Genomic DNA, 16,453 nt, shown 5'->3' with positions numbered 1-16,453 from the left:
GTGTGTGCGTGCACGCCCGCACACCTTGAACTTTAAGATCCACACCAGTCCTCTACCCCATCATCTAAAGGATTAAAAGTCAACAATAAACTGTTAGCATACATAGTAAAGGAACAATTTGCTATGCTTTCCACTTACCTATTTTTTCTCTCATTTCTGGAAGCAATGGTGGAACTATTTTTGCTAACTTTTAAACACACCCATCTGAGGCTGAGAGCAAACATGGATAATTTCAGTCTGAGTCAAGTTTGGCAAAAATAAGTGACTGAAAATCGGCATAAGTATAGGCATTATCATCATCTACCTATCAAAGCATTTATTCTTCCAGAGTACAGTTTGACCAAAAAAGTTAATTAACATTAAAATGACAGTTTTAAATGAGAAAATGAAATAGGTTGTTTCCTGTGAGGCCCTTGAGGAGGAGGCTCAGATGAGTACTATGTTTAGAAATGGGTACAGAATTTCAGAAACATCTGGCCCTAGCTACAATCACAACCAACACTGTTACGAAGACCCTGTGGATGGTGGAGAAGCTGAAAGATAAAATTTTGTAGTGGTATAGATGTTCTTTAAATAGATAAACTAAAGAAGTTGCTGATAAAGGACTCTGATTGGAATATGCAGGTGAGCTTCTTCTGCCACGTCCCACATCTTAGTACATCTCTTGGACAGCGTGCAGCAATAGTGGCAGCTAGTCTCCATCTTAAATTTCATTTTCTTTAAAAGTCAACTTGGACAGCATCTTGAAGTCTAATATGACCGTCTGACCTTTTCGTATATGAAGATGGAGAGTCTTGAACATCTTTCACACTGAAGGACACAGACTGTTCCTATCTCTAGTAGCTGTAGAATCATTCTGGATATTCCTGGGTGTCTCTTGAGGTTGAGGCTATGAAGAAAGGATGCAGATGAGCCTGGAGCTCCAGAATATCAAGGGTGCATTATTTCCAGTGCTCACCTTTCTGAAGTTCAATGGATCCAGCTGTTTGAGAAGTTATTCTTCAATGGGAATGGGAGAAGGGAGAATATCCTCTGCTCTAGATCTATTTTTGTACAGATGGAAGCACAACTGTACTTATTTTGATAGTTTGAGCTGGAAAGAGGGATTGGTCTTATTTTGAGGTGTAGGTTTCTCCTTGGAGTTCAAGACCCAGATTTACCAGCTATGCAATGAGTCTCATGTTTAGTATCTTTGTTGTAGGCTAGAACAAAAGGTGCTTCTGCTCCTGAATGAAGGCTTGTAGCACATTTCTGGCTCTCTCCAGAGTGGGGAATGAACTCTTGGAGTTATCTGTGTTGTCAGCATCACTTTATCAATCTTCTCCGCAAACTAGATTTGTCCTAAGAATTGTGAGGTACAAATATTTGCTTTGAATAAATTATCTGCTGTCCATACCTTAAGACAGGATTTCGCATCTGACTCCAGTGTTGACTGCCAGTTTCATGGAATCCATGGATCAGTCTGCTCCAAATTAAGTTGCCTGAGATATTTCTTTAACATAACTTGAATTCTCCTTAGTTCTGGGTAGCTACACTTTTTAGGTCATTACACCAGGACATTGTGTCCCTGGTGAAGCAGATGGTTGTGAGAGTGTCTCTGAGTGAGTACAGCTGAAAAAGCTTCAAAGATCCTTTTATGTGTGGCTTTTATCTTTTTGTCTGCAGGGTGTTTTTCGGGAAGAAATCACTCAGCAGAAATTACCATTTCTTGTGCCAGGGATCCACCTACACCATCAACCGTAGAAAGTGTAAAGAGTATCTTTGCATTCTAGGAACCGGTAGAATTACTCAGTTTGCCAACTGAAGTTCTTCCCATTGTTGAGAGTTTCTTGCTCCTCCCAAATGACCTCCTTGACGCAAGATTGTAGAAGAATGATAACGTGTGTCTGTTTTGAATAGGAGGTATTTACTTTTAGATTTAGCTTGTTCAGATTTCTCTGACTGCTCCCCCAATCTTTATGATAGCTACCACCTTCTTCCCCATGTTTTCAAAGCTACCTGGAGAAAGAAGGGAAGTTACTTAGCCTTCATAAATGGAGTTCTTAGAGATGTGTGGTCCCATCTGAGTTCAGTTGCGGGTATGCATGCACTCCTTGTGCCTGAGACCAGCGAATTCTTGCAAGTAGTATCTGTTTGTGCACACCTGCATCCTCTCTCCCCTACTACTTTGCACCAAAAAGTACAAGGGGCGGTGGGAACTGAGGCCTCTCCAGTTCCTCACCTCTTACTGTGTATCAGATGATCCAACAGAGCGGGGAAGGAGAGTGGGTAATGGAATACAGATGAGGACCACACATGTCGAAGAACTCTTCCCTTTGAGTGCTGGCCTCTCTGTATTCCACTGTGGGTGACTGAAAGCAGTACTCAGAGGAGAATAAGGAGGGTGTAAGGATGCAGGTGGTAAAGCTGTTCACACAACCACTGTCCAAAGGATGCATCAGCGTAGGCTTGGACTATATCAAAATGTCTTGTAAATATGTAGATGGAACTCCACTTTGCTGCTAGTTACTTCTTGAAGTGATACTACCAGAGCTGCCTTCACTCTTATAGAGAGAGCCCGTACACCATGTGAGGTAGGAAAGTGTGCTAGCTGATAAAGTAGGATACAGCCACATATCTATATGGAGATCCTCTGGGAGGAAACAGCTGGTCTTCGGGCTTGTTCTTCTATGGCAAACAAACTTAAGTGACTTTTGATTGGTTTTGTTCTCTGTAGGTAAAATGCCAGAGCTAGTCTCATGTCGAGGAATGAAGTCACTTCACTGGAGGCGCAAGGCTTCAAGAAGAACACAGGTAAATAGACAATTTGGTTTATGTGAAATTTCAAAACTACACTGGGATGAATTTGCATATAGTCATATATATTGACTTTATACCATGAGGAGGGGCTGCCATTAGGTTCTCCAGCTTACCTACCCATCCGGATGAGGTAATGGAAATGAGGAATACAACCCTCATAGACAGGTGAAGTATCAAAGAGGTAGCCAGGGATTCGAAAGGTGACTTGGTAAGTGTTAAAGTACTAAATTATAGTGCCATTAAGGGGTTGGCAATTATTACCAAGTATTACCAATTGGAAAGTTCTAATTAAGACCTTTAAGAACCTGGAGGTGAGTAAATATAGAGTAACCATCTGCTGGAGGGGGACACTCATTGATTGCTTCCAGGTGAACCCATATCAAGCTAAGGAAGAAACCCATCTTGAGAATAAGGAGGTAATCCAAAGTATCAGGAGACACATGGGGTGCTGGGCCTAGACAGAGAAATGCTTCCACTCGACAAGGTAACATTTTCTGGTTGAAACCCTTCTGCAATTAATAACAATGAGAGGGGAGGGGAGGACTCCTGCCTTATACTGAGAAAGAGGGGCGATCAGCAGGTTACCTCAAATGCCTATATACAAATGCACGAAGCCTGGGAAACATGCAGGGAGAACTGGAAGTCCTGGCACAGTCAAGGAATTATGATGTGATTGGAATAACAAGAGACTTGGTGGGATAACTCACATGACTGGAGTACTGTCATGGATTAATATAAGCTGTTCAGGAAGGGCAGAAAAGGTGGGGGAGTTGCAGTGTACGTAAGAGAGCAGTATGACTGCTCAGAGCTCAAGTATGAAACTGCAGAAAAACCTGAGAGTCTCTGGATTAAGTTTAGAAGTGTGAGCAACAAGGGTGATGTCGTGGTGGGAGTCTACTATAGATCACCAGACCAGGGGGATGAGGTGGACGAGGCTTTCTTCCGGCAACTCGCAGAAGTTACTAGATCGCAGGCCCTGGTTCTCATGGGAGACTTCAATCACCCTGATATCTGCTGGGAGAGCAATACAGCAGTGCACAGGCAATCCAGGAAGTTTTTGGAAAATGTAGGGGACAATTTCCTGGTGCAAGTGCTGGAGGAACCAACTAGGGGCAGAGCTCTTCTTGACCTGCTGCTCACAAACCAGGAAGAATTAGTAGGGGAAGCAAAAGTGGATGGGAACCTGGGAGGCAGTGACCATGAAATGGTCGAGTTCAGGATCCTAACACAAGGAAGAAAGGAGAGCAGCAGAATACAGACCCTGGATTTCAGAAAAGCAGACTTTGACTCCCTCAGGGAACTGATGGGCAAGATCCCCTGGGAGAATAATGAGGGGGAAAGGAGTCCAGGAGAGCTGGCTGTATTTTAAAGAATCCTTATTGAGGTTACAGGGACAAACCATCCTGATGTGTAGAAAGAATAGTAAATATTGCAGGCGACCAGCTTGGCTTAACAGTGAAATCCTTGCTGCTCTTAAATACAAAAAAGAAGCTTACAAGAAGTGGAAGATTGGACAAATGACCAGGGATGAGTATAAAAATCAGAAAAGGACCTAGGGGTTACAGTGGACGACAAGTTGGATATGAGTCAACAGTGTGCCTTTGTTGCCAAGAAGGCCAATGGCAGTTTGGGATGTATAAGTAGGGGCATTGCCAGCAGATCGAGGGACGTGATCGTTCCCCTCTATTCGACATTGGTGAGGCCTCATCTGGAGTACTGTGTCCAGTTTTAGGCCCCACACTATAAGAAGGATGTGGAAAAATTGGAAAGAGTCCAGCGGAGGGCAACAAAAATGATTAGGGGACTGGAACACATGACTTATGAGGAGAGGCTGAGGGAACTGGGGATGTTTAGTCTTCAGAAGAGAAGAATGAGGGGGGATTTGATAGCTGCTTTCAACTACCTGAAAGGGGGTTCCAAAGAGGATGGCTCTAGACTGTTCTCAGTGGTAGCAGATGACAGAACAAGGAGTAATGGTCTCAAGTTGCAGTGGGGGAGGTTTAGGTTGGATATTAGGAAAACTTTTTCACTAGGAGGGTGGTGAAACACTGGAATGTGTTACCTAGGGAGGTGGTGGAATCTCCTTCCCTAGAAGTTTTTAAGGTCAGGCTTGACAAAGCCCTGGCTGAGATGATTTAGTCAGGGATCGGTCCTGCTTTGAGCAGGGGGTTGGACTAGATGACCTCCTGAGGTCCCTTCCAACCCTGATATTCTATGATTCTATGATAATGGCTTGCACAGTTTTGGAACAGGAATGTTCTTGGTCTGATGCCCATCCAAATACTAAACCATGAGGCGAACAGCTTCCAGGTTGGGATGACTGACCCTGCCGTTCTTGAGTCAAAAGTTCCAGGAAGGGATGAATGCTGATGAGTGGCTGGGCTAACGTATGCAGGAGACCTGGGAACCAGAACTGCCTGGGCCATTTGAGGACAAGGAGAATAACTCTTTCCACCCTGTCGAATCTTTTGCAACACTCAAGGGAGCGGCAGGTTAGGAAGAAAGGCATAGTTCAAACGATTTGTCCAAGTGCACCGGAGAGCATCACCTCTGGAGAATTGGCCCTGAGCTCCCCTGGAAAAGTATGTGCTGCACTTTGTTTATCAGAGGTGAACAGATCCCAGGTAGGGGTTCCCTGCTGAGCAAAGATGTTCACCACTGAGCTGTGTAACCCCACCTGTGGCTGCTGGCAAAGTACCTGCTGAGCCTGTCTGCCAGCAAATGTTGGGTTCTTGGTGGAATACACACACCAGTTCCATAAACTGTCCACTTCTATACACAGAGGAATGGCTCTTGCTCCTCCCTGTTTGTTTATGCAGACTATAGTTGTCATATTGTCTAACGGTGCAAGAATACGACGAGACCTGGATTACTGGTAATAACGCCCTGTATGCTTCTCGGATAGCTCTGAGTTCTGGGAGATTTACGTGCGTTCTAGTTTCCTGAGGTGTCCAAGTATCCTGTGTTGTGTGACCATCAATGTGAACCCCTGAACTTAACATGGAGATGTCTGTGATTGTCAATCGGGTGTGGGGGAATAGGGAAGAAATGCCTACGCACACTGGTGTGGGATCTTTCCACCAAGTTAGAGAGGCCCTTTTCTCAGTGGGGAATGTCACTGGAGCATTTCTGCTGTTCGTGCTCAGCGTATATATAGATCAAAGTCCAGCCTTCAGGCAGCAGAGGTAGAGTTTGGTGAACAGTGTTACGTAAGTCCAGGAGAGTAAGAAAAATCTAGACTGCTGTCTATGGGTTGTGCATAATCTGGTTTATCAGGTTGCTCATGGCTTGGAAACTGCTGATAGGGACACAAGCCCTTGCTCTGAGTCTAAGGTCAGACTAAGCTCTTATGAAAGCTATAGTCTGGGTCTGAGCAAGGGTAGACTTTTGCACGTTTACAGAGATCCCCATGAATGTGGAACAGCCCTGTCTGAGTTGTGATGCTACTACAGAAAACACTTTCATAAAAACTCTGGATGTAGTTGCTAGACTGTATTGACAGTGGTCAGGATCTAACACAAAACTGAAGAATCTTCTGTGAGAAGGGTGAAAATCCACATGAAAATATGCATCTTTCATATCGAGAGCTGTAAACCACATCTTTTTCTAAGGACAGTATTATCAATGCCAGCGTAACCATGCAGAATTTTAGCTTGTGATTAAAAAAAAACCAAACACGTTGCTGCAAGTCGAGCATCAGTCTCCACCCTCCTCCTAGCAGAGCTTTTAAAACTAAACTACATATAAAACTTTGAAATATTTAGAGGAAAACATTGAAAAGGATCCATTCCAGACACTGGAGATTCCCACTCAGGCCATACGGCTGTAAGGAGGAACTGGAGAGGTGTTGGTCTGCACTGTTCCTTATACCTTCGGCATGGAACATAAGGAGAGAGGGGGCCCAGGCATGGACCAATAGATGCTACTTGCAAGAATTCTCTGGTCTCATGTGCGTGGAGCGCAGGCATACCCACAGTACAATACACACAAGGACCAACACTCAAAGAAGAACTATGAATTACCATTTCAATTATATTGAAATATGAGCACGGGGCACCAAACCCATTCTCCCCCACCCAAACAGGCTGAATAGAAAATAGGAGGCCCTGCCAAGAATATGGACAGGTTCCCTGATAATAGTGAGAATTCCCCTTCTAAAAAGATACAGAAAAGCACCCCAGATAGTCATTGTCCTCCACAAGCTCCAGCTTTTCTTAAAAACTTAAGGCTGCAGAACATAACTAAACCAGAAAAGCAAAAGAGGATTTTGAGGCCATTAGGGCATCTAATCTGACCTGCTATTTAACACAGGCTGTAGAATTTCACCCAGTAGCCCCTGTAATGAACTTAATAACCTGTTTGCTTAAAGCATATCTTCCATAAGCCATCCAAGTCTTGATCTGAAGACTTTGAGATGAGTATCTACCACTTTCCTTCATAGTTTGTTCCAATAGTTAATCACCCTCACTTTTAAAGGTTGTGATTTCTAATTTGAATGGATCTGAAACTTCCAGCCACTGGTTCTCATGTCTTTCCCTGCTAAAGGGCCCTTTAGTAACCGTTATTTTCTTCCCATGAAAATCATCATACCCTATAGTTGCCTCTTAATTTTTTTGACAAGCTAAACCGATTAAACTTAAGTCTCACTCTAAAGCTTTTTTTTGTTCTTTTCTACACCCTCTCCAATTTTTCAACGTTCTTTTTAAAATGTGGCCATCAGAACTAGGCAGTATTTCAATATTGGTCTTACTGGTGCTATAGACAGAAGTAAAGTCACCTCCCTCCTACTACTCACTACTCTATTTATACACCCAAAGATTGCATTAGCCCAGGGGTGGGCAAACCTTTTGGCCCAAGGGCCACAATGGGGTATAGAAATTGTATGGTGGGCCATAAATGCTCACAAAATTGGGTTTGGGTGCGGGAGGGGGTGGGGGCTCTGGCTGGGGATGTGGGCTCCAGAGTGGGGCCAGAAATGAGGAGTTCAGGGTGCAGGTGGGGGCATGGGATGCAGGGGGAGTGAGGGCTCTGGCTGGGGGTACAGGCTCTGGGGTGAGGCTGAGTTTGGTGCAGGAGGGTGCTCTGGGCTGGGATCAAGGGGTTTGGAGGGCAGAAGGGAGATCAGGGCTGGGGCAGGGGGGTGCGGCATAGGGGGAGGCTCAAGGATGCAGGCTCTGGGCAGTGCTTACGCCTGAAGTGGCCCTCAGAAGCAGTAGCATGTCCCCTCTCCAGCTCCTATGTGGAGGTACCATCCCTGCAGCTCCCATTGGTCACAGTTCCCGGCCAATGCGAATTGTGGGGGTGGCACTTGGGGCAGGGGAAGCATGCAGAGTGGAGCCCCTTGGCTGCCCCTACATGTAGGAGCTGGAGGAGGTCATGCCACTGCTTTGGGGAACTGCACGGAGTGGCTCACGACCCTGCTCTGCAGATGGAGTGCCGGAGTAGGGCAAGCCCCAGACCCCACTCCCCCACGGGAGCTCGAGGGCCAGATTAAAATGGCTGTCGGGTTGTAGTTTGCCCACCCCTACATTAGCCCCGTTTGCCACAGCATCATATTCAGAGCTCATATTGAGTTGTCTATCCACCATGACCCCCTACTGTAGATCCTTTTTAGTCATTGCTGTCCAGGATACAGTCCCCGTTCCTGTAAGTATGACCTACATTTTTGTTCTTATCTGTATGACCTTGCATTTGATTGTATTAAAATGCATTTTAATGGGCCCAGCTTACCAAGCAATCCAGATCACTTTATGACTGCCCCATCATAATCATTTACAACTCTAATCTGTAAAAAGGAGTACTTGTGGCACCTTAGAGACGAACAAATTTATTTGAGCATAAGCTTTCGTGAGCTACAGATGCTCAAATAAATTTGTTCGTCTTTAAGGTGCCACAAGTACTCCTTTTCTTTTTGCGAATACATACTAACATGGCTGCTACTCTGAAACTCTAATCTGTGTCATCCACAAGTTTTAAGCAGCAATGATTTTATATTTACTTCTTTATCATTAATCAAAATATTGAACAGATCCCCGAGGAACCACCCTGGTAACACACCCATTCAATAATTACTTTTTAAGATCTGTCAATTAGAGAGTTTTCAATCCATTTAACATGTCCATTATTTATATTGTACAGTGCTATTTTTAATCAGAATGTTGTGTACTTACTCAAAATATACTTCTGTGCATTTATCTTTACCAACCAAATTTGTAATCTCATCAAAAAGTGAATTTTTTTTAATACCACCAATGTACATAAAACTGTGTTGACTGACATTAACTGTATTCTTATCCTTTCATTCTTTATTTGTTGAATCCCTGTCAGCTTTTCTATTTTGGCTGGGATTGACATCAGAATCACCTGCCTGTAATTACTTGGGCCATCCTGATTGCCCTTTTTTTTAATACTGGCACATTAGCACTCTGCTAGTCTTCTGGAGTTTGCCCAGTACTCCAAGTTTTAATAAGAATTAACATCCTTAAGTAAGAGATCTCCTCGGTCAACTCTTTTAGCACTTTTGAATGCAAATTATTTGGGCATGCTGACTTTGAGATGTTTATCCCTAGAAGATGCTGTTTAACATCCCCCTTAGTAACAAATGCAGGTGTGGATCCTTGTGAAAGCTCCGAGGTGTTTTTTTTTTTTTTTTTTTTAAAAGAAGAGTCAGACAGCAGGCCAGAATTCTGCAACTTTTCTACTCTGGAATGGATTAAAACCAGGAGGAGGGGGAAATGTGGGGATTTATGTCTAATAAACCCCAAACCCTATTAGGTGAGGAGGGCCAACTTGTTGAGCCCCGTCTTTTCAGAAAGGTTACGGAAGAAGTCTCAGCAGGCAGGGAGTAATATGTCCTAACTTGCCCTCCAGACTGACAATTTAAGATCCGTGGTAGTGAGCAGCTATGTCAGAACTTCTCTTCTGCTGCTTCTCCTCTTAGCACTTCTGGGGTTTTTGGCCTACTCTTCCATAATGAGGAGGGACCACATAGGAAAAATTGGGAGGCTCTTCCCTTTGAAGGAACATACCCCTGCCCCAAAACAAGCTTTAGAAACTAGTACTTTAAAAATAAAATAGGATTGTTGAACAGCCACTTGGTCTCCAGAGGCAGGTCCAAGCCCTATGGACAAGACTTAATTGTCTCCTGTGTTTGAAGAAAGAGGCACCACCCTAATGTCTCAGATTGGGGATCCAGAAAAAGCAGTATTTATTTTCTCTGTTGATATACATGTTTCTTTTATCACTATTTTAATATTAAAGCATACAAGTAGCAACAGAACTAGATTGAAGTTCCCCCCTCAACGTCTGGATTCATAATAGATGTTCCATCTTACAGTCAATCTTGTTTTATCCAATGAATAATGAAGAACAGAGATGCAGCCTAGTGCCTCTCCTTTTACAAGAAACCTGCCAGCCAGAAATATTCCACAGGGTAGGTGGAAGTAACCTATTGTGGAGTACAGTGTATTGCTGCTCTGGGCAGGGGCATCCATAAATGTATCAGTTAATGCTTGCTATTGACAACAGGGTATGCTCTAATTAGATTTGGAGGTAGAGGTGGGGTGGAAGCTGAGCACTTCCCCTATAACACATACTATGGCCCAAAGGGGGGTGTAGCACATGGGCTCGTATTAGCTGGGTCCACCTCCAAGCACATTCCTACACATTGTGGACAAGTTCTATTGCTTGCCCAAGCAGCACTTTCAACATTTTCTTCTGCCCACAACTTGACACAGAACAGGATGGACTGCTGTTCCTCACTCTCCCTCCCCCTCCACTTCTCCCCCACACTTTCCAAGCCCAGAGTTGTAAATACTGCAACTCCCTTGCAATTGCTGAGTAACATCAATAAAGCCTTCAGCAGTGCAGGGAGTTGTTTTCTGAGAATGGAGTTACGACTTAAAATAGTGAAAAATAGCCTTGTAGTTCACCTATAAATGATGCTTGTGAAAGAATAATTGTTTGACTTTGGGAGAAAGGGGTGGAAGATTGCTAAATAAGAATCAGCAGCCATAATTCCATTTACCTTTTAAAAGTTTATCCTCCTGTTGTAACCAGAACCCTCTACTACCTGCCTATACATAGTAAACTGAAATAGCACCCAGGAGCATATGATAACATAGAATAAAATACTATTTTCTCCCAGTGATTAGGGTGTGTGTAAGAGAATGATTGTCAAATATTGTAAATGTGTAGCATGAACAATGCAAGTTGACTTATGAAAGACTGTACTTTAGAAAAGCCAATTTTTCCCCTCTCATGCACAGAATGAGAGCCCTTTGAATGCATCAATGGGCAGAGTTTGTCCCCAACCATTTAGGCTTGTTTTATGAACCTATAATTATATTTGTATACTTCCTTTGAAAGTACTGTATTTGAACTTTAAAAGATCTCTCTTTAAATCTAGGCCTAAACAAAAATTACACACCAAGGTTGAAAATAAAAATCCTAACAGACCTACTTAATTTATACTTCAATTAGATAGCAAGAATTCTGAGGCTCCCTTATATCCTCAAGGGTTTACTCCAGGACTCCGAATTATTACACTTCAAAACCCCTAATTACCAGCCCAACCAAGCAACCACTGTACAATGCAGCCAATTAATTTTCAGATAAAGCAAACATTTATCCCTTCTGAGAAGGGCATTTCTAAAGTACTAGATACAAAACACTTAAAACAGTGAACAATCTCAATAGACAATCTGGTTCGTACTTTGGCATCTTTGCTCTGCTTAAAAAATCAGAGACAAAGAAAGATGAACAATTTAAACCCACAAACGTCTACAAAAATATACTGAATTAAGAGCTATATTCAAATCAGAAAAGGAACAAAATATTAGGGCACAAATGGTATAAACTAGATTTCCATTAGGCTTAATACAGACTAGCTGTGCCTGTTCCTGATCCTATGGGAGCACCGAGCAAAGGACGGCTCCTCTCCCTCACAACTAGTCAAGGAAGATCAGGAAATGTGGGAGGAAAGGGGGAGAAAAGTTGAAACCAACCACCAGTTACAGCTCTGGCTTCAGTAATGGTGCAGATTGAAGCAGTCTAGGGACTGCTCCAACTTTTGCCAACTTGCTGTGGTTCTCAAGGAATGATCTGCCAGCTAAAATAGCCAGAGTCTAATATTCCAGCCAATTTCCCACCCCCTCAAACATGCCCTTCTCCACCCTCAATGCAGGTGGTTAGTTACAGAACTTGGAGAGATCTTAGATGTAGGATACGCCTGTGCCATATGCCCACGGGGGACAACCCCCACAGTGGGGGAATCTCCAGGAGTGGACTTATGGATGGCTTCCACTACCTTTGTACCACCAGAACAGTGCAAAGAGCAGAAACATGGTAGAGAAATTATTGTAGTCCCTTGACCTTACTGAAATAGTATTTTTGATTCTTAAGCCCTAAAGGTTAGACAGCACGGATCTATGGCAGCAAAGTGAAGGGTTAAATGTTGATAGCAAAACAATTAGATTTGAACTAATGGAATGAATTTTGGGTATGAAGGGGCACCACTGAAATAAAACTGTCATTAAGAAAAGTCTTTATGCTATCAGATTCATGAACATCTTTCTTCTTGAGATTCTTACTGCACTGCAACATATAAAGCCACTGATAAGGATTTAAATACCACTCCTTGAACACTTTGCAAATTGCATCAGAAACTGATGCAGAACTACATATTTTAGTTTGAAAAATGTACATTAATCTCATTAACAATTGTCCAACTCCCTTTCCCTTGTACGTTATAATAAGTTGAAATTATTTTTGTTCTCAACAATGGCAACTTAAACATCAGCATGTAGATGTTGTATGATGACAATCAGAATTTGGTGTGGTTTACCTACAATCTAACAATGAGGCACTTTTAAGGTAAAAAGTTTAAATTTAAAGAAGCAGGTGGGCAACTGTAGCAAACACATCTGAAATAATATTCTGAGCCTCAAACTTTTCACCCATTTAAAAGATAAACAAGTTTTAAATACACAAGTTTTAAAAAATACACAGCACATGTTTCTTTTCATATTTTATAAACATAAACACACACAAACCCTTAGGCCCAAGAGTTCACCTGCATTTCGTGGTCTCAAATTTACAGCATGGAAGTCACATTAAAAATGACAGTACCACCTGTCTGCAAAACCCTATTTTTACCAATACCATTTTTTAAAAATTGGTAAATATATATTTTCCATTACTAGTTGGTTCAGGTTGTGTATTTTCAATAGTGGTAGCACTGTACATTTGAAAAGCTGTACTAATTCAAATTATTAATGTAATATTCATTTATTATTTCTGATGTTTGTAATGTCATCATTCACCACTGTTTTTATAATGTACAGTAATATCTGCAAGTCTGTTACTGTTGAATGAGATTTCATACATTAAGAGGTGTTAAAATCAGCTGTTCTTGAATGCACTTATATTGTAAGGCCCAGGTAGTAGCACATTGCAGCACCCAAAATAATACTCAACATACTGCTATTAACCTGTTGCCAGGTGTTTAACTTTTTTTAAACTCTTGTTATATGTAGTAAAATACCAGTAAAGACAAAATTTTGCCCCTATAATGAGGCACATTTTGGCATCTGTGCTAAATGCTGCTGCATGGGCAGGCAAGTGCAAGTCAAAATATGAAAAGGAGAGTCATGATTTAACATTAATAACTTTTTCATAGAAAAATATAAATATATTCCCTGAAATATAGGACAAAGAAGAGCCAGCATTCATCATGAATCCTAGCACTATTACCATAAAAAAAGCGGACTGGCTTTTCCTCTTAAGGTTATGTTCCACAATCTATGTCATCTAGACCTCTATCATCATCACCATCATCATATCTCACAGTCCTTCTACCCCCATTTCTAGTTCTTATTTTAGAACGTCGATTTGCTCTTTTATATTTGGTGTAGTCCACGTCATCAGAGTCATTTTCTTGATTAAGTTTAGAGCGTTTTGTTCGCTGGGGCCTTCTGGAAGGCTTAGATACATTTGAATTTTTACCTTTTCTAATTACTTTAGTTTTTCTTTTTCTTTTCCTCTTTTTTGTTTTTGTGGCATTCCTATAGCTACTGTTACTAGAATCAGTTTCAGATTCTAAATTGGAAGAGCAATTTGAACTGGCACCAGCTCCAGATTTTCCAATCTTTGCAGTCCCAGAAGGATCAGTCCACTGGCACACAGAACTTCTTCCACCTTCCTGCTCTCCTGTTTCAGACTCTGTGTCCTTTACGGCACTCAAGCATTTTGCTTTTCTGAAAGACATCCCAGCCTTTTGACCGGTCACCTCCTTGGTTTTTTTACCTTTGAACTTGCCTGATTCAGAACCTGCCTCATCCTCAGAGTTGCTCACTGCATGATGTTTGCGTGCAAAAGTCGACTGGTCAGAAGCTTTCTTACTGCTCCCATCCTCTGATTTACGGCTTTTGGAGTCGTCCTCTGAAAATTCTACTGCAGAATTTTTCACTTTAAGAGATGCAGCACGGACAGTTCTGTGTGGCTGCTTATCGTCATTACTATGCCTGTTCTTTTGTGTCATCTTTGTCTCTTTTTCAGATTCAGATTTTCCCCTTTCAGACTTTCTAATATATTTTCTTCTAACAGTAGCTGAATTAGGCTGAGAAAGTGTTTTACTGTTGGTATGCTGCTCTTTTACTTTTTCACTTTCAGACTTGAAAGTGGCATCTACCTTAGAGCTGTCCTTTAGCCTTTTCTTGGATGCAGCAGACACAGTCCGGTGAGGCAGTTTTCTGTTCTTTTTTTCAGTGCACGCATTTTCTGAGCTGGAGAGCTCTTCCTTTATATCACTCATTATCTTAATTTTATTAGCAGCCAAAGTAGCACTCCTGCATGGAGTTTTTTTTCTAGTAACAGTTTTGGCATTTAATGTCTCACTAGAAAACTTTGTATATTTTTTGTAGTCATTCATATATGTCCTGCTCCTGAGCACTTTTGTATTTTGTCCAATCTCCTCAGAGGTTGATTCTACAAAATAAAGATTTAAAAGTTCCTTTAAATAACTTATATTTCTATTAAAATCATATAGTTTACTCGGTACAAGCTTTACTACTAATGCTGAAATACACAGAAATTAAAGTACAGGTTATGCACTTCTCAGCGATGTGCAATTTACGTTGGGTAATTATTTAAAATAAGATCAGCAATGGAGATCCTTTTAACTTTCAATGTTGTGCTTTTGTTTGAGATAAAAGAGGACAGGAAGCGACGTTCTTTGCTCACAATGACAGTCAATCAAAAAATCACTACTTACCTTCAAGAAGGGGAATGATTTCCAGATTCTAAATATCTATGAGTAGTGTTAAAACTATCATTCTATTGCAAAGAAGTCTCTAAAAGAAATTACACATATTTATGAACCTGTAATAAATTTTGTTCTGCTAATGCAGAGGCAGCCATTCAGAAAGCAAAGTACAAATTCTATTACCAGAAGAATTTTAATATTTTATGCAGTTGATAAATGATCAGGGTAATAAAAGAATTTTTTCAACCCAGATCTGGACTGTGGAACTTACTCCCATAAGAGTAATGATCACAGGCAGTAACACTTTCAGAACTGAACACATACCTCATTTCTTCAGAATAGCTCTCCCTTAAATTCTTCACACAGAGACACGAGGTCTTATAAATTCATAATTAGGGCCCTACCAAATTCACAACCATGAAAAACAGGTTATGGACTGTGAAATCTGGTCTTTTGTGTGCTTTTACCCTATACAATACAGATTTCACAGAGGAGACCACCGTTTCTCAAATTGGGAGTCCTGACCTAAAAAGGGGTTGCAAAATTATTTTAAGGAGGATCACGGTATTGCCACCCTTACTTCTGTGCTGCTTTCAGAGCTGGGTGGCCGGAAAGTGGCAGCTGCTGGCCAAGGGCCCAGCTCTGCAGGCAGCAATACCATACCTTACCATACCATGCCGTCCTTATTTCTGCGCTGCTGCTGGTGGTGGCTCTGTCTTCAGAGCTGGGCTCCCGGCCAGCAGCTGCCTCTCTCCAGCTGCCCAGCTCTGAAGGCATTGCTGCTGCCAGCAGCAGCGCAGAATTCAGGGTAGCAGTACTACAACCCCCCCTCCCCTCTACACAACTCCTTTGTGGGTCAGGACCCCCACAATGACAATAATGTGAAATTTCAGATTTAAATAGCTGAAATCATGAAATTTACAATTTTAAAAATTTTGAAATTAACCAAAATGAACCATGAATTTGGTAGGGCCCTACTTACAATGCTATTTATTCTACAGACTGTGAAGCAAGAAAGACAAAATATCTCTCTATTTTCATAGATGACCGGTGCTCAGATACTACACAGTGACAGGGAACAGAAAGGCCAAAAACCAAAAAATCTTCCTTTTGAGACATAAAACAGGCAGCGATAGGGGTGGAATGTGAAAAAACTGACAACAGAAAGTACAAAACTAGTAAAGAAATGTTAATTTTCCAAAAAGATATCAACTTAATTATGTTATAATTAATGTAATTAAATATAAAAGTACTTGATAGTATCTAATGTTCTCTGACATGTCATGATATGTCTTTAAAACCTAGTTTGTTTAATTTCTTTAGATATTAAAAATAATATATCCAGGAAACGGGGGGGGGGGGGGGGCTGTGCTGCACTAATGGATTCCATGG

At 41.7% G+C, this 16,453-nt stretch overlaps 1 protein-coding gene across 2 annotated transcripts in view; it reads right to left on the bottom strand.

Moving 5' to 3' along the window:
- Window positions 1–8,727: 8,727 nt before the first annotated feature.
- Window positions 8,728–16,453, bottom strand: part of BRWD1 (bromodomain and WD repeat domain containing 1) — a 113,570-nt gene continuing 105,844 nt past the window's right edge. For both annotated transcript variants that reach the window (XM_073360442.2, XM_073360460.2), the window contains one exon: window positions 8,728–14,784. In XM_073360442.2, coding sequence (XP_073216543.2) covers window positions 13,586–14,784 — 1,199 coding nt within the window. In that variant the 3' untranslated portion in view covers window positions 8,728–13,585. The remainder of the gene's footprint in view (window positions 14,785–16,453) is intronic.

Source organism: Lepidochelys kempii, chromosome 1 (genome assembly GCF_965140285.1).
Source record: "Lepidochelys kempii isolate rLepKem1 chromosome 1, rLepKem1.hap1, whole genome shotgun sequence".
In the NCBI taxonomy this organism is placed as follows: Eukaryota; Metazoa; Chordata; order Testudines; family Cheloniidae; genus Lepidochelys; species Lepidochelys kempii.
Note: the sequence above shows the minus strand (reverse complement) of the source record. Positions and strands in the feature narration are given on the sequence as shown.